This window comes from Lolium perenne, chromosome 4 (genome assembly GCF_019359855.2).
Source record: "Lolium perenne isolate Kyuss_39 chromosome 4, Kyuss_2.0, whole genome shotgun sequence".
NCBI classification, from domain to species: domain Eukaryota; kingdom Viridiplantae; phylum Streptophyta; class Magnoliopsida; order Poales; family Poaceae; genus Lolium; species Lolium perenne.
The window spans coordinates 348,259,555-348,276,997 of NC_067247.2; the positions used below are offsets into that span (position 1 = coordinate 348,259,555).

Below are 17,443 nucleotides of genomic sequence, written 5' to 3' on the forward strand. Positions count from 1 at the left end.
CCGGCGCTGAGAGGGAAACGAAGCTGTCATCGCGTGGCTTACTGTAGTCGCCGTGCCGTTTGTCGACCTCCATCGCTCCCACGTCACTGCCGGGTCCCCTACAATCGAGGACGTTCCCGACGCCCTGTCCTACCTCCCCTGCTTGGCCGGCCCCCTCCTCGCCTCTGCCTCTAGCCTCGCCGACGCCCGCCTGCCCTAGCCGCTCGCGAGCACGATCCGCTGCCCCGCGCCTCAATAGTTCATCGCCGCCTACTCTCACGACCCCTCCGACCAATTTCCCGGGTAGGTCGCAGCTGCAGCCGCCGAGGATGGAGACAGGACATCGTCCCCTTGTACCAGCAAGACCACGTCTTCTTCCTCTGTTGTACACTTATTTTCTGTCATACAGATGTATTAATTCACTTTCTATTCTAGAATTCATGCCTTATTTTACTCTATATGCTAGAGTTCAGCCCTAGATTATGAGATTTGAAACGGTTATTCGTATGTGCTCTTCATAGAACAAAACTTTGGATATATAACCCCACTTGTTGTCATACTATCTGAAGTACCAATCACATATATTGACAATTTTAAGAACCTTGATGGCTTGCTTGATGACCATCACTGATAATTTGACATTGATGTTGTAGGCTGTCCAAACTATCTTTTGCTCTCTACTATGTAGGCATGATGAGAAGTATTGTTGCAGTAAGTACCTTGATCTTCCGTTCTCTCAAAAGTATGTATCCCAGTGTACATATCCCTGCTCTTCCTTTTTTCATGCACACCTATTGTTCAGACCTATCTGTGAAAACAATGTAATGGCAGCTGAGGAGGATAAGAAGGTTTTTTAGGAGATACTTGGGAATAACTCCAAAATTGTAGATGAATTCAACTGCTTGCTGAAGGATACCTTTGTAAAACTGAATGTGCAGCACAGAATTTAGTAATTTAATAAATCACCATCAATTAATATGGAACGGAGTGAGTACTAATCTTCTAGAATGCTGACAACTAGTAATTCGCCGCCACACTCTGCATATCTGCTAGGGTACCCCCATCTGCCAAAGTCATTTGCATCTCCATGCATATTTATATTTATATTATTTGATTGTAGATATAATAATTAGCAGTATGCTACTTCATCGAACGATTTCTATCTAGTACGGTCAAGATGCCCTTAGTCCAATATTAGTAATAACAAGCAATAAGCCATGTTTGTTTTTCAAATGCAGATTCTCCCATCAAACAGTTGGAGGTTTCATTGAAGAATATAAAGCCCACTTTGGTGTGTGCTGATCCACCTTTAATGAAGCAAGAGTTGAAGCTAAAGCAAGACAGCTTGCACTTTCCTGAAAGAAAACCTTGGAAGTGCTAAAAAATAAAAATACATTACTTGGAGCTGAGGAACCAGGGATGTTGTGTGGAAGTTAAAAGGCTGCAAGTCAAGTTCATTTGCCACATAGGCCCCAAAATTGAAACCTTTTTCTTTTGCAGGTCCATATGATCAGAAATGACTGCTATATTTTGGATTTTCTACACTAGAAGATAGAACATTACAAGTAATATAAGTAGGATTAGTTAGAATATTATATTTGGTACCAATATATTGTAAGTTGTGTACTTGTTAGATATTTTCATGTATGGCATCGTGATTTCAACAATCAATTGTGTGTTCATGCAATGCCTTCATATTTTCCTATTGAGTATATATTTTCTCGCTGATGAAAAAAATACTACTACCTCTGCCCATAAATAGATGTCTTAGATTTGTCAAAGTTTGGATAAATGTAGACGCTATTTGTCAAAGTTAGCCCAACATATTCTGTGTGACCGTCTTCTTCCTCCAGCAGAGGATGTCTCTCAGTCTTGGTGCGGCCAACCAAGCTTCGTCTCTCCCAAGTGGTTCCTGTCACTGTTAGAGTAGGAGTGGTGGCACCTAGAGGTTGTTCGTTGCGGGCGAGTTGGAAGGATTCAATTGCGTTCTCGCGAACATTTTAGGGAGTTCTGTGTAAAAATACATGACCTCAATTTCTTTATTTTATTAGGTTCTTTATGTAAGCATACACACCGAAGTAATGCAGACGCACATGACATGCACATGTATATGCTGGTGAATAACTCAAACGCAAATCGATCAAACCATGAGCACAAAGTATTTCAGTTCGAGAAATAATATAAATTGATCCGACGATATGAAAGATAGATTAAATGTTGATAGGGTTACATCCTTTGGAAGAACAAAAGTTGAAGCCGTCAAGGCGACAGGGTTCGGACAAAAATTCAAAGAGTATGAGAAAAAACATTCAACATCATCCCAGATATCATGTTCTCTAAATGCAGAATGATTATGTGCTCACGCCAACACTCTAATCGGCTCTGGCATGTTCCTGTCACCGCACGTCTCGCCTCCTTCCACCATAGTGTGGCGTCTTATCCACCTTCTGCCGAGAGCGAGTTTGGCGACAAGCTGGAGGATCTGGTGGGTTGCAGACATACCCTTGGTAAGATAGCATTGACAGCAGGCATCATGGATCAGTTAAAAATGTTTGAATCTTTGAGTAAAACATGATAAATATGGGTACCAAAATTGCAAGAAGTACAAGATCATTCTCCAGAACACACAAATAACAGCCTGTAGGAAACTAGGAATCAGAAATCTTGTTTTCCAATAATTGAAATCCTATTATCACATTTTGTACACAAGTATGCAAAAACCACACAGCTCTAGAACATTTATGTACTCCGTACCAAAATTTAATAAGCAGCTTCAGTAAACATCAATTATAAAAGAAGTATCAAGTTTAATAAGAAGCTTCAGAAAACATTCATGTACCTGAAAATATAGAAAAAAATATATTTTAACAAAGTACAGACCTGGGAGTGCATACGATGGTTACTTCAAAGTTCTCAACCTATCAAAACAAACGACAAATCAACCAGATCATGCTTAGCAGTCTGTCCCATGTATCTTTTAGAGACACGAGCTACTACATTCCTAATTATATTTGTAAGATGTGTAATTTACTGCTGGCTTTATTTACCTTTTCCACATCAGGAAAACTGTTAACATCAGAAGCGCTGAAGCAGTATTGCGATCCTTTTTAACTGAAGGATGTGGATATACAATTACTCAATTACATTAGAATTGCCTGATACTGCCTTGGAGTTAGATTCCATACTTCTTTTTCCAGAGGATTGAGGAACATTAAGAAATTTGAAATAAATAAACATCTGACGTTGTAAAGATGGGATGAGTGTGACCAAGTTAATACAGTACTTAAAAGCTGTGGCTGGCATTGAGCGTCGCCCTCCCTTTCCTCTCCCCGATACAGATCTGAGAGGCGATTTTGAGAGTCTACCGCCGGTCCACCTCTTCCGCCGGTGAGGCGTGGGTTCCCTCCCCTCCGTCGGCTGCTCCGGCGGCGGGAGGGTGGGGGAAGCCCGTCTCACGGCGTGTATTCATGGTAGGGCTTGGCAGGTGTCCGGCCGGCGGCGCTTCGGAGGCGGAGGTGCTGTTGGTTCGTCCGTTGTCCGCGCAGATCCCCTCCGGCGATGGAGTTCTCTGGGGCTTCACCGACCTGCGTGCGACTTTCCCTGCACCACGGCCAGATCCAGGTATGCGGTGGATCTGGATGCAGTTCAATAAGAGGATGATACAGAGGTTCTTCGCGGCGGCGCCGGCGTTCCCGGCAGTAGTCTCTTCGGAGGCGGTGCTCGGTGACTTCCCGTCTGCGGTGTGGTGGGCTCCGGCGATCCAATGTTTGGGGAGCTTCAGCAGCGGCGCGCCATCGTCAGCTCCGGCTCGTCGTCGTCGTCGGGATCTAGAGGGATTCTTTGTAATTTTTCTTTTGTTTCTGGATCTTTCTGTAAGTTCGGAGAATTAATATATCATCCCTTTCGCAAAAAAAAAAGTTAATACAGTACTTGATGTAAGCAGTACACAACTACATTCATAACATTGTGAAATAAAGTTCATACCATTGATTGGAGGATGTGAGTGGCTACTAGTAGTGGTTATGATCATGTTTATCTGCAGTGATCGATGCACGCGCTCCCCTTTCAGGAGAGACATCAGGGACATGTACATGAGGTCGGGTCACGGAGCCCACCGACGAAGAACTCGCCGGAGAAGTTCTATGGGCATGGCCGGTTCCGGTTATCGAGCGCCGGAGGAGGGGAAGCCGTGGCTCAGACCATCGAGGCGGCGTCCTCGGGGCGGCAAGGGACGCAGCGGCGGCGCGGCTGAGCACCATGGCTGTGGAGGGATGTGGGGGACGAGCGTCTTCCCCGGAGATTCCCTGGCGGCGGGGCGGCGAGGGACGCGGCAGCGGGGCGGCTGAGCGCCATGGCGGTGGAGATGGGGGAGGACGATGGCGAGGGCTGCGGTAGTGGAGAGATCGTGGGGCCACTATGCTTAAAATGACATATCTAGCCTTTTCACAATTAAAATGTATCAGTACTTTTCAATACTTTCCAGTACTTTCCTTTTAGTACTACCTAGTACGGAGTACTACATATTTGCCCACCGTTAGATCAACTTGGTTGGACGGTTCTTAAATTAGCCAACCATAGTAAAACTTGTATATTTGTTTATTTTTTAGAGAAATAACGGTGCTCTTTTTTTATTAAAGTAGGTTTTTTTATTGTTAGTGTATTTTTTTGTTTGATTTCTGGTATATTTCACACTACAAAGCGTAAAATATTATTAGTGAGACCGAGCAAAACTGCCTGGGCAGCCCAGCCCACAAAGGCATTTCCCGCGGGAAGAAGCAACGAAGCGCGGGAACGGCAGGTGTTTCGACAAGTTAACCGCCCGCCCATGCCCCTTCCCGTCCTCCATCCTTGCGGCGGCGGCGGCTGAGTAGGAGCAAGAGGAGGCGAATTCCTATGGCTCCGAGAGGCGGCCACGCGGCGGCGGCCAGCTCCGGCTCCGACGACGAGGAGGTGGAGGAGGCGGGCTTCTCCAGGAGCTATTTCCTCGCCAAGGAGAAGGAGCCCTCCTCCGCCAAGAAGCGCGCCCGCGCCACCGCCGCCGGAAAGCTGGCCGACCTCAATCTCGTCGACGAGCAGGTCTAGAAATCCTCCTCTCCTCGAATCCCTCTGACCACCTCAATCTACTGATCTGGGATCTGCGCGCGCAGGTGCTGCGAGAGTGCCTCGCCGAGATACCCCCAAAGCACGAGAAGGAGATTGACGCCCTCACCAGGAGCTACCAGGACCAGTACCGCAACTGGCTTTTCGAGCTAAGGTCAGTTCTTGTTCCGATGCTAATAAGCGCGACAGGCGCCATAAGCAGCATTTCATTTCTGCTTGGACTAGTACTAAATATTGATCCAGGTGAATGGCTGTACTGCTCTGCTGTAGGTGCGGTTTTGGCCTCTTGATGTATGGCTTTGGGTCGAAGAAGCTCTTGCTCGAGGATTTCGCCTCCACGACCTTGACTGATTTCACTGTTATTGTGGTCAATGGCTATCTCCCCTCCATCAACTTGAAGCAAGTATGCCACTGTCTAATATTCATCTCTTGCCTGTAGAATAGTTGGCTTTTGTTACACCATCGTTTAAAATATTAAGAAATCCGTTATACATGTATCGCAAGCATTTCTCTTGACCTTTCAATCTTCATGGGCAAATAAAGTAAACTCTGAAGGGATGAATTCGTTACAAGCTTAGTTTCTACTATCAAACAGTACCCCCAGCTACGAATTGGTTTTAAGCTTCTGTTCTCTAATAGAATTGGGAACTAAAAGCATGTGGCCTTTTTTTTGTCTTATTAATTTTTCATAATGTATTGTTCGAGCTGCTGTCAAAAACACGGGCTTTTAGTTGTATGGACCATGGAGCACCTGAGACGAAGTTTGTGGACGATGTTGCTTTGCACACCAAGATTATTAATTTTGACACCTTAAGAATAATAGAATATGCATCTGCATTTGAATTGCTTATGTGAATCAGGAAATGCTTCCATTTCATCTTCGTGCTATCATATTGTGGAAATATTTCTGTCTCAAGGCTCTTAAAAGTACCAATTTCCTCTTTTTTTTTCAGGTAATAGCAGCAATAGCTGAAATATTTTGGGAGCAAACAAAACTTAAGCAGAAAAAACAGTCAGGAAAGAAGTCCCAATTATCACAAAACTTTGCCTCCCAATCAATAGATGATATTATCTCGTTTTTAAACAACCAAACATCAGAAGATGGTGATGATGGCATGTGCCTTCTTATTCACAATATTGATGGACCTGCACTGCGTGATGCTGAATCACAGCAGTGTCTAGCACAAGTTTCTTGCTGTCCACGAATCTGCATTGTTGCATCGGTAGATCATGTCAATGCACCTTTATGTAAGTTCCAGGCATGGGCACCTTTAGCTTCCTCCTTTTCTAATTTCATCATTGTTTAAGGTATCCTTAACAGGTAATTATTGATTTTCTGCAGTGTGGGACAAGAAGATGGTACACACACAGTTCAAGTGGAGTTGGTACCATGTCCCTACGTTTTCACCTTACAATGTTGAATGTGTGTTCTACCCATTGATACTTGCTAGTGGTGGTCATGCACAAACCACAAAAACTGCCCTTGTTGTTCTTCAGAGTCTGACGCCGAATGCACAAAGTGTCTTTAGAGTTCTCGCTGAATATCAGTTGGCAAATGAAAAAGAGGAAGGTAAGTTTGTGTTTGTTCTTGAGAAGCACAGGGCAGCCTGCCATGTCAACTTATTTTTCCTGTATTACCATGTTCTATATGCTTAACCGCATTTGCATTTTTTTTCAGGTATGCCTGTCAGCAGCCTGTATACGAAATGTCGTGAGCGCTTCCTGGTGAGTAGCCAAGTGACATTGAACTCCCACCTGACAGAGTTTAAAGACCATGATCTTATAAAGATTAAAAAGCACTCTGATGGCCAAGATTGCCTCCGCATTCCACTTGTTCCTGATGCGCTGCAGAAACTGCTGCAAGAATTGGCCTGATCTTCTGGGTTTGAACCTTCTCACTGATTATTTGATCTAGCAGAACTCTTCAAAGGAGACGTTTTATGTGCTAAATGTAGTTACCATAGAAAGTGCTCAGTTGAGTACTCCATCCTGTAACTGCACATTGATTATTCGGCACTCAGAATTATCGAAAGGCTGAATGTTGCATGAATTGCTCGTGGTATTCTCTGTTTCTCTGGCTTAGCATTTTCTTGCTGAGCTTCAATCTGGACTATATTTGGAATGTCATGTCTTGATCCAAAAAATCTGGCATACGTCACATATCTCTCAAATGTTCAACTGGCATAAAAGTGACTTTTTTTTTCGTGCATTGGACTTCAAATTTGAATTTATCTTGCTTTGAATAATACAACAGAAGCATCTACTTCTGCAATTGCAACCTACATAGAATCAACCAGTATTTGTTTGAAAACAATACTACTTCTTCCTTAATTGTATGGCCATATTACATTATTACATCTCAACTTCTTGATACAACAACATAGTGGCATACCAAACTATATATGCATGTCAAAGGTACCTAGAAAGGATCAAGAGTGTACATGAAGTGACGTATAATAGAAAGCACCAACAAATGGAAAAACTCTTAAATTTGACCAGTTTATCTTTCTTGAGCCATTAAAACATCTCAGCTAGACCTTCAGTTGAGTTTCGCGGACTGTAGTACACACACAAGCAATTTCTTATGCAATTGCAGCCTACATGGGATCAACCAATATCTGTTTGAAAATAATACTATTTCTTTCTTCATTGTATGGACTAGGTATTACATTTATTACATCTCGACTTCTTGATACAACAACATAGTGGCATACCGAAGTATATACATGTAAAAGATTCTAGTACGTAAGAAACATCAGTGTACCACAAAAGGGCAAAACTCTAAAATTTTATCAGTTTTTCATCCTTGAGCCATAAAAGCATCTCAGCTAGACCTTCGGTTAAGTTTCTTGGACTGTAGCCCAGTTCCCTCTTTGCTTTGTCACATGAATATGCCCATTGATGTCTAAGAACACGCACCGTCTGCAATCCACAGCATGGAGACACTATTAACAGACAAGCACAAACTATGTGCAAATAGTAAATTTGAATGCGTGGAACAAAAAATACTGGACTAGTGGACATACAGGGTAACTGATCAGTGGGAGCTTTCCAGTGATGCGAGAAATGAAAACTGAAATCCACCCATATATTTCAATCGCCCAGAGCGGTACGTGGAACCAGGGAGCTCTTGTGCTTGTGATACTAGCAGCCATGTTGAAAATCTGCATGAACGACTTGTTTTCTCCGGTGAGTAGATATCTTTCGCCCACTCTGCCCTTCTCCATAGCTGCTATGTGTCCACTAACAACATCATCGACATGGCAGAATGATTCTCTGTCATAACCGTCTCCAATGTAACCAGGTAGACGGCCATTAAACCTTTCAATTAACTGCAAGAAGCACCAAGGTTCAGTTTCTGCTCATGACCATTTTTCAGGTTAATCATGCACCAATAAGAGATAAATAACTATAATGGCATATGCACGGGTAAGAAGGTTCTCATACAATGCGGGAGACAAGGTTTCCAGTTGTAAGCTTTCCAGGACCGTAGATAACTCCTGGGTAGACAATGGTTATTGGCACTCCCTCCGCTGCTGCCTGCAATGCAATTCTATCCGCAAGAACCTTTGATTTCTCGTACTCGGTGCAAAATGTTTTCCCTTGATGCATCTGCAAATTAGAACATTTAGCTTTGTTTCATTTTGGAGCTTCTGTGCAAAAGCTTTTGCATAGATGTAGATGATTCAAAGCGTTCGGTACTCCACTAATCCAATTTATCAGAATTTGCGTTTGGAATTTTACTAGCAGAGTAGCAGTTTAGCTGTGTGTTACTGAATCAATCAGCATTGTTCCTGGAGATAGTGTAAGTAACAGAACAGCCAGGTTTCAAGATGTCACAGTTATAGAAAACCTACAATCTATAGTTCAATGCAATCTAGTAGAAAAAGTATCTGCCAGCAAAGCATGGTCTTATGCACACGGACATGCTAGCCAACAACAGCAGAATTTGAGACATTGACAATACAGATAGATGCCTGTAATAGAACCTACTGGACAAAGTTGTTGTGCAAGGATCATTCTAGCAAGATGGAAAACGAGGAAAGCCAATACTACAATATTACCTGCGTCTCGTCTGCGACGTATCCATCTGTTGGGCCAAGGGCGAAGAACGACGACGTATATACAATCTTCTTTACTGTCGGTGTCCTCTTGGCTGCCTCGAGCACATTCTCGAGTCCTCTCACATTGACCTGTTAACGACAGCACAAAACACGCAGGCACACTTAATGCGCCTTCTGGTTCTAGCGCACTACCTTGCTAATTTCTAGGTTGGTGCCCTTTTTCAATTCCTACTGTAGCTGGTGAATTTTACTACTTCAAGTTCAAGGCAACTTAAACAGGTTTGCAGCAGATTCAGGATGATCTGACAACAAATCCATGCGTCATGACATGCTGTTGATTTTGGAACACTGGTCAGTCCCAAAACAGCAAACCTGGTCACCCCGATTTTTCTACAGCGACCTCTAACCCCTAGAAGAAAATCTGAACAAAAGGGGGCCTGAACAGTGAAGAGCGTTCAGTGAGTATATTGCACACGTACGGTGGTGAAGACGGAGGGGTCGGGTAGCCATGGCTCGACGGATGCGGCGGCGTGGAAGACGGCGTCGCATCCGTCGAACGCGGCGGCGAGGGAGTCGGCGTCGCCGACGTCGCCGTAGGCGAGCTCGACGGCGTCCGGCAGGCCGGATGCGTCGCTGGTGCGGCGCACGAACGCCCGCACGTCGTGGCCCGCGCCCGCCAGCGCCGCGCACAGGCGCCCTCCCAGGTACCCCGTCGCGCCCGTCACCGCCACCCTCATCCTCGCCGTCGTCGACCAGCCCGCCGAGAGCCGCAGCAGGCAGAGCAGCCGATCCAGCCACTGTTTTTTTTTTCTTCTTCTGGCTACAACAAGTCAACTCGTGTGAACAACCCAAGCCAAAGTCCACCACGGTGACTCGCTGGGCTGGAGCGAGCGGGTGGGCCGCCCCCGTTCCCAGCCCGGCCCGGCCCGGCCCAGCCCATACACGCTTCTCCGAGCTTCGAGAAATGCGGCGGGGATTGCTGGTTTATTTACCATTTTACCCGTGCGTTTCTCCAACGGTCGATTTCCTTCCTCTGCCCACCTTGAAAACCCCCCAATCCCCTCCCATTCCCAGCCTTAAACCCTCGCCACCTCCGCCGCCTGCCTCCACAAGAATCCAACCGCGCCTGCTCCTCGGCTTCCAATCCACGGCGGCGATGGCGGTCGAGAAGAAGGCGATGTCGCCGTACGAGGCGGAGCGGGAGAGGACGGTGCAGGAGAACAAGCGCAAGATGGAGGCGCTCAACCTGCGCCAACTCTCCGCCGCCGTCGCCCCCAACACCCCCTCCCCCATGGTCACCCATCCCTCCTCCTCCTCCTCCTCCTCCTCCTTGCCTTGCCCTGTGCCGTTTCCTCTGCCGCCGCTCCGCTCCCTGGTGATTAATCGTGTGTTTCGTTTCCTGTTCGCGTCCGCGCAGAAGCACAAGAGGCGCAGGATCTTCCACGCGGCGGCGGTGGTGGCCCCCTCGCCTCCCAGGAGGTCCCGCCGGCTGGCCGACCTCCCCGAGATCAAGTACGCGGACGCCTGCGCCGAGGTACCTATCCGTTCATGTTCCCTCGATTCATGAGATTTGGGGGAAGAAGAGGTCTAAATGTGCCTGCTTTTTCTTCGTCTGATTTTCGCATAGGATTTCTAGCCCCTCTATTTCATCTGGCCGCATCCATAGATTTGGTCCGACATCTGATTGAAAGCAACAATTTTTTTTCCTTTTGCTCACTGTTTTTACTACCTGTTCCTGCTCATACTGTAACTGCAAGTACTATGTCGTGTTGCACAACTGAAGATGATATCATTTACTTCACATCTTTATCTCTTCAGTTGCCCCACATTATGTCAACTTGTTATGAACTACTAAGAGTTAAAAACAACTGTGATTGCAAATACAGCCTGTTGCGGGACGACTGAAGATGATGTTTACTTCGCATCATTATCTGTTCAATTGTCCCAGACGATGCCAATTTATTATGAACTACTCCTAAGAGTTAAGTAAAACTGTAACTGAAGTACACCCTGTTGCTGAACTCAAGATGATGTTTACTTTGGATTTTTTTTTTTATCTGTGCAATTGTCCCAGACGATGTCAATTTGTTATGAACTACTAAGGGTTAAGCAACTTGTAGCCTGTTGCAGAACTGAAGATGATGTTTACTTCAGTTTTGTATCTGTTCAGTTGTCCCAGATGATGTCAATTTGTTATGAACTACTAGGAGTTAAACAACTTATAGCCTGTTGCTGAACTGAAGATGATGTTTACTTTGGATTTTTTTTTTTTATCTGTGCAATTGTCCCAGACGATGTCAATTTGTTATGAACTACTAAGGGTTAAACAACTTATATCCTGTTGTAGAACTGAAGATGATATTTACTTCAATTTAGTATCTGTTCAATTGCCCCAGAGCATGTCAATTTGTTGGGAACTACTAAGAGTTAAATGCAACTTACAGCCTGGGGATGATATTTACTTCACATTTTTTGTCTGTTCAATTCTTCCGTGTTATGTCAATTTGTTATGTATGCTACTCCGGTACTAAATTTTCGTGACAAGTGCTTCTGCTGTTTAGTCAGCATACATCATCAACTGGAATTCCATGTTTACTTCTCTGCAACTAACTAAGATTGCTTTTCAATTGGCAGGTGGATGGAGAGAGAGTGGGAAGGTTTGTGAAGATGTGCTATCATCAACATAGGAGCTCTAGAACTGTACTTTTCCCCATAATGTAACAGAACTTCAGCATATTTACCCATTTCTTCCGCAGGTGGTCTCCTAGGAAACGATCTGGAAGCATCTACTTGGCAAGACCTGGAACAACTTCCATGAAAGCTAGGTTGGAGGCAGAGACAAAAGCTGAGGAGCTGGAAGCACAACTTGACCCTGAATTCCCATCCTTTGTGAAACGGATGTTACATTCACATGTGGTGCGAGGGTTCTGGCTGGTGGGTATTGCACTATTATGTGCCCTTCCTAGTGAACTCATATAGCTCATCTCGTATTCTAGATTTCAACTGTGTACTAATTTTGTTGTATGATGATCTACAGGGACTGCCTAGCCACTTCTGTGACATGTACATGCCAAAGCAAGATTGCACTATCACTTTGGTGGATGACAAAGATGAAGAATTTGGGACCAATTACCTAGCCTACAAGAAGGGGCTGAGTGGTGGTTGGGCTGGTTTTGCTTTGGATCATGTGATTCAGGATGGAGACGCCACGGTTTTTCAGCTCATCAAGCCTACGACCTTCAAGGTTTGAAAATCTACTGAACACTATCTGAATGATATTGAGTTGTAAACTCAAGATGGTTTATTACTGAATAACCTGACTAAATGAATTGCTTTTCAGGTGCATATCATCCGGGCAACTGTTGATGATGACAACGAGGAAGCGGAGTGAGGACACCGTGCAGCATCACTATTAAGAACTAACCTATCGGTAGATGGTATGTAGGATTTAGGTATGGTTTATCTATCAGGATGCGGTAATGCATTTTGTTGGTATGTCCACCTGTGGTGGCTTAGATGGCAAGTAGGATTTGGGGGCATGGCCTGTGCGGTTATGCATTTTGTTGGTATTCCACCACTGGCTTAGATGGCAAGCAGGATTTGGAGTGTGGTGTAAGCTTTATCTATCAGGATTCCCGCAAAGTTATGTAATATGTTTCGATGTCCACCAATACTGGCAGTGAGATCAGACGGCAAGTAATCAGCTAATTGTGTGTCTGCTACTACATATTACTGGCCTACATAAATATCTAATGTAACATTATACACCTGCTGTTAGATAGACCTGGGAATGATTCTTTGACCTAATAATTGTACCTAAACTAAACCCATCGTATGCAACCTGTACAGCAAAAACTCTAGGAGGAAAGGACACAATGGCTGAAAAGGGTGCCAAATATCACATCAATCTTCAGCTCACATACAACATGGTACATCAGAGTCATCCTACAATTTCTGAAGCCTTTCACTCTTCTCCCTTCTTGGAATTGCCTCTCTTGTTCCTACAATACATAAGTGCACATTCGATTGCAAGTTGGCATCACGCCATTTCCTCCTTGCCAACCTCATAGAAGTTTGTTCCCCTCAGTCCTACAAGTTTTTCATGCAAAGCATATCATCAGTAACGATAAATAACTTGAGCGAAGAAATTCGTTACTTGTCATACCTCATGATAAGCCCAGGCTTGGTTTTCAGGCTTGGTGGTACAGGTCCCGTAAGATTGTTGTTGTTCAGGTATCTGGCATTGTCCAGAGAAAATGTATGAGGGAAAGAAAGCAATGGAAAAACATAGAAGGAGAAATTGAGTACTTACAGCTCCTTAAGATTGGTGAGGTTTCCCAGTGACGGGTTGATCGTTCCACTGAACTGATTGCCATCTAGATGCCTTTTGAAATGTGCAATGTTAGCATGCAGGATGAGACTGAATGGTTCAAGAACAAGCCAAGTATACAATGAGCTTACAATGCAGTTAAGATTTGCATGCTGCTGAAGTCAGGTATGGGGCCTGAGAGTTTGTTGCCACTGAGAAAACTGCAGGTAGCAGGTAAAATAATTCAGAGGCAGGAATATTGCTCTATTTTGTCCATTTACTTAGCATTCGGTATCTGTAATACTTACATGGTTTGCACCCCAGTCAAATTTCCAATGCTGTCGGGAAGCGATCCTGAAAGAGTACGGTTTCTTAGATCCCTGTAGTACAGAACAGGGGTCATAATATGACAGCAATATCGAACACAGTTTACTGAATTGTGGTATCTTTCAGCCGTATAGTATCACAATTTCATTGGGTAAATTTAATAAAAAATGTTTCAGTTTGAGCAGTGTTAGCAACTTAACCAATAGCACAAGAGTTTGTGTAATCTGAATACTCACAGTGACAAGACCCGCACGGGCGAGTCCCCAGAGCAGTTGACCCCAGTCCATGAGTTCTGCGGCGGCAGGCAAGGGTCGCCGGCCCAGTCTGGGGGCGGGTTCTTGAGGCTCCTCGCGAGTTCTTCCATGGCAACCACTACATAAGGGAGAAGAAGCCTGAACTTTTTCATCACCCAAACATTAATCTCACAAACTGAATACCATTTTCAGCCTGAAACTGTTTGCATATGAACAGTCTGAATCAAAAGGGCATACATACACACCATCTTTGGTGGCTGTCCTGCCGCCTACGGGCACGATCTGGTAGATCTCTCCGGCGTTGATCAGCGGGCCGACGGGGGACGTCTCGTTGGGCGTGAGCAGGATCTCCGTCTTGCCGGCCAGCTGCAACATGTTGGAGAACACCATGACGCCCGCCGCCGACGCGTTGAGCCCCCGGAAGAAGTCCTTGCCGTTGACGGCGACGTCGAAGACGCGCCAGCTGTAGGGGCTGGCGGTGCGCGAGTCCTGGAAGTAGAGCGCCACGTAGTAGCTGGCGAGGGGCAGCTCCACAGGCGGCCACTGCACGGTGAGCTTCTTCCCCCGGCTCGTGGTGATGCCGCCCTTGAGCGCCTTGGCCGGCGGCAGGTTCCAGAAGTCGATGGGCGAGATCGGCGAGTGGCTCTCCACGGTTGGGTTGCCGTCCATGAACGGCGCCCAGTACCGGTTGTACTGGTCATCTGGATAGCTAGAATTGGTAATGCCACGTCGTTAGGATCGGTGGCATTGCCGTGCATGGATGGCGATGCCGGTGCGTGCGTACCTGACGATGTCGCCCTTGACGCCGAGGGCGCTGCGCGCGACGGTGGTGAGGACGTACTTGCCAAAGTCGGTGGTGTTGTACATGGAGTCCTCGAGGTTGACGAGCTCCAGGGAGGAGATGAAGGGGCTGGACTTGGTGTCGGGGCGACGGGCCAGGCAGACGCTCATGGACTTGCCCTGCGCCTGCGCCACCATCTCGAAGTAGGTGGACATGCCGCGTCGGGAGGTCTCGGTGGTGTTGACGGCGCTCCATAGGGTGCCGTCGACGATCTGGTCGAAGACGGGCGGGTCTGTGCCGCCGTCGAAGCCGCCGTAGAAGTAGGTGGTGCGGACGAGGTAGCGGGAGCCCTTGACGGCGGGGAGCGTGTAGCAGTACTTGCGCGCGGTGGCGTCCGGGAAGTGGCGCACCGTGGAGAAGACGGGCAGGATGTTGGGCTTGTTGATCGCGGAGGCGTTGCCGACGGCGATGAAGGCAGCGTCTGGCACCCACCTGATGCTCCCTGACTGCACCTCCTTGTCCGCCCCGCAGTTTATGTAGAACCCTCTGGGTTGCGGGACGGCGTCGACGGCGGCACGGGAGGAGGGAACGGTGACCGCGACGAGGAAGAGGAGGAGGAGAGCGGCAATGGGGATTGGCATCGTAATGTCATAATAGGATTGGATGGAGCACCCGCGAGGGGGAGGCTCCGAAGGAGAAGAGGCCAGGAAAGGGGGCTTGGGAAGGCAGGAGAGAAATGTTTATGGATACGTTTGGTTTGGACGTTGGACGCGCGCAGGCGGGCGCCGGATGCCAGCCGCGCGCACGAGGAGGGAGGACGAACGGTTGGTCTTGGTCAATGCATGGTCGGTGCTCAAATATAGAAAGGTTGAAGGGGTCAACTCGGGGTGCTCAGGGTCTCGTCGCCTACACCTGGCAGGCCGGGCCGGGGTTTGGACGAGCTTAAAAAAACCCGACCTTAAATTCTCAAGCCTGAACCCGGCTCGACCTTCGGGCTTACAAATCAGACCTGAATCTGGCTTGAACAGACGGAAACCTAGTCCGGCCCGACAAGCTCGACCCGAACTAGGCCTAAATTGTGTTTCTTGCAAGCCTAAGCCCAGCCCGGCCCCGACATTCAGGCTCCAACATCAGGCCCGAACCCAGCCCCGCCCGTGATTTTCGGGCTGGGCTATCCGGGCTGGGCTGCTCATGCATATATCGTCACCAATCGACGGCGCGTTGCGAGAATAACAGTGATGCCGGTGGAGTTCTCACGTACCTCCATGTGCAGCGACACCAGCGCTGATCATAGCGTGCAAAACCGGCCTCCTAACTAATTCTGAGTAGACTGAAGAACAAAGACTTTTGATCTTTGAAATTTAGTCAAAGTTTACTTTCTGTTCTAGAACTTTCCTTTGGTTCAAAATAAACCTTAAACTCTCATAATTATCCACTTTTGGGCCTTAACCTAGTTGAGAGATGGGACGATGCTGATATGCAAGCAAGCAGGCCTTTATGGTGCAAGATTTCAATTGGAAGGGAGAGAATCAAGTGAGAGATTGGTCTAGGGATCTAAGAGTTTTTTTTTTGCATTAGGACGTTGGATTTGACATCTCAACTAGGCTGGGCTTGGTTTGGGCTTGGTCTGGTTCTAAACCGATTCGGTTGGTTTAATATTTCTTCTTCCACGTTAGTGATGCTCCACTCAACTGAAAAGGGACGAAAAGTGAATTATTCTAAGAGTTTAAGGTTCATTCTAAACTAATAATAATTTTTGAGACCAAAAGTGAACTTTTCAAAAAATTCAAGAATGAGAAGTGGACTTTCTTGAGACTGGAGAATTAACTTATTTTTGAATCTTACAAGTTCATGATTAGCAAATCACAAATGAATTCAATTGCTCGTAGCATTTTTCTAGGTTGCAACTCGTATTACAACTCAGGATTGTCACATGTCACAAAGCAATTTTCTCTTAAAAAATGACTTGCAAGGGGAATAAAATTTAGTTACAATCTATGTAGCAACTCATAGAAAGCAAGAATCACGATATAATCTTGTGTCTACAAGTTGACCAAGGAATAAGTTAATTATCAATTAATCGAGGATTAGCAAAACTGATTTACCGTCCAAAGGATCAAGGAGACCTCTAAATAGAGAATCTAAAGGTAAACAATATTTGTTTGCTAAGCAAATCCCTTTTCAACCTATCGTACTGAAAAGGTGGTGTAGCAAGAGCTACTAAGTAACATCTTCATGCTCCTTCCTTTTTACCTCTAGACAAAGGATGTTGGTGCTAGCATTTCTATCACTCAGATGTGCTATTATTGTCACTTGGCTACACCCCTCATCTACATATATCATACCCCTTTATATAAAAATACACTACATCAGTATGGCAAATTTTTTGTTTGTTGCACGGAGACCTCATCTCTCTCATCTTCCTACACTCATCAGTATGGCAAATGTTTTGTTTGTTGCACGGAGACTTCATCTCTCTCATCACCTCATGATGTGGGTAGACAAGGCATTACGATTAGCATTACCCTGCTGCTTCCATGATGTATAATAACAAACCAATGCATATATATCATAATCATGCTTCCAAAGTATGACAAGCTATAAAGTCTCAACACAACGTTAATTCATA

At 45.9% G+C, this 17,443-nt stretch overlaps 4 protein-coding genes across 5 annotated transcripts; 2 read left to right on the forward strand and 2 right to left on the reverse strand.

Moving 5' to 3' along the window:
* Positions 1–4,757: 4,757 nt before the first annotated feature.
* Positions 4,758–7,129, forward strand: LOC127297007 (origin of replication complex subunit 2). Its single transcript, XM_051327259.2, has 6 exons — positions 4,758–5,055; positions 5,127–5,233; positions 5,350–5,482; positions 6,033–6,327; positions 6,422–6,649; positions 6,758–7,129. Exons 1-6 carry the CDS (start codon positions 4,873–4,875, stop codon positions 6,952–6,954), a joined length of 1,143 nt encoding a protein of 380 aa, XP_051183219.1. The 5' UTR covers positions 4,758–4,872; the 3' UTR covers positions 6,955–7,129.
* Positions 7,130–7,698: 569 nt separating this feature from the next.
* Positions 7,699–9,976, reverse strand: LOC127297005 (uncharacterized). The gene is made up of 5 exons (XM_051327257.2): positions 9,623–9,976; positions 9,144–9,272; positions 8,527–8,691; positions 8,106–8,411; positions 7,699–8,001 (listed from the first exon to the last, which is right to left on the reverse strand). Exons 1-5 carry the CDS (start codon positions 9,878–9,880, stop codon positions 7,861–7,863), a joined length of 999 nt encoding a protein of 332 aa, XP_051183217.1. The 5' UTR covers positions 9,881–9,976; the 3' UTR covers positions 7,699–7,860.
* Positions 9,977–10,157: 181 nt separating this feature from the next.
* On the forward strand, positions 10,158–12,851 carry LOC127297006 (B3 domain-containing protein Os03g0184500). The gene is made up of 6 exons (XM_051327258.2): positions 10,158–10,437; positions 10,561–10,677; positions 11,778–11,800; positions 11,900–12,077; positions 12,181–12,387; positions 12,484–12,851. Exons 1-6 carry the CDS (start codon positions 10,300–10,302, stop codon positions 12,532–12,534), a joined length of 714 nt encoding a protein of 237 aa, XP_051183218.1. The 5' UTR covers positions 10,158–10,299; the 3' UTR covers positions 12,535–12,851.
* Positions 12,852–13,023: 172 nt separating this feature from the next.
* Positions 13,024–15,601, reverse strand: LOC127297004 (probable LRR receptor-like serine/threonine-protein kinase At1g67720). Of its 2 annotated transcripts, XM_051327256.1 has the most exons (8): positions 14,818–15,599; positions 14,279–14,742; positions 14,016–14,151; positions 13,761–13,832; positions 13,605–13,673; positions 13,456–13,527; positions 13,309–13,380; positions 13,024–13,232 (listed from the first exon to the last, which is right to left on the reverse strand). In XM_051327256.1, the coding sequence occupies exons 1-8, from the start codon at positions 15,453–15,455 to the stop codon at positions 13,208–13,210; spliced, it is 1,548 nt and encodes a 515-aa protein (XP_051183216.1). In that variant the 5' UTR covers positions 15,456–15,599; the 3' UTR covers positions 13,024–13,207. The 2 variants fall into 2 exon arrangements, 1 of the variants encoding a protein (XP_051183216.1); XR_007848835.2 differs by lacking the exon at positions 13,024–13,232 and having other exon boundaries at positions 13,324–13,380; positions 13,761–13,806; positions 14,818–15,601.
* Between the last annotated feature and the right edge of the window lie 1,842 nt (positions 15,602–17,443).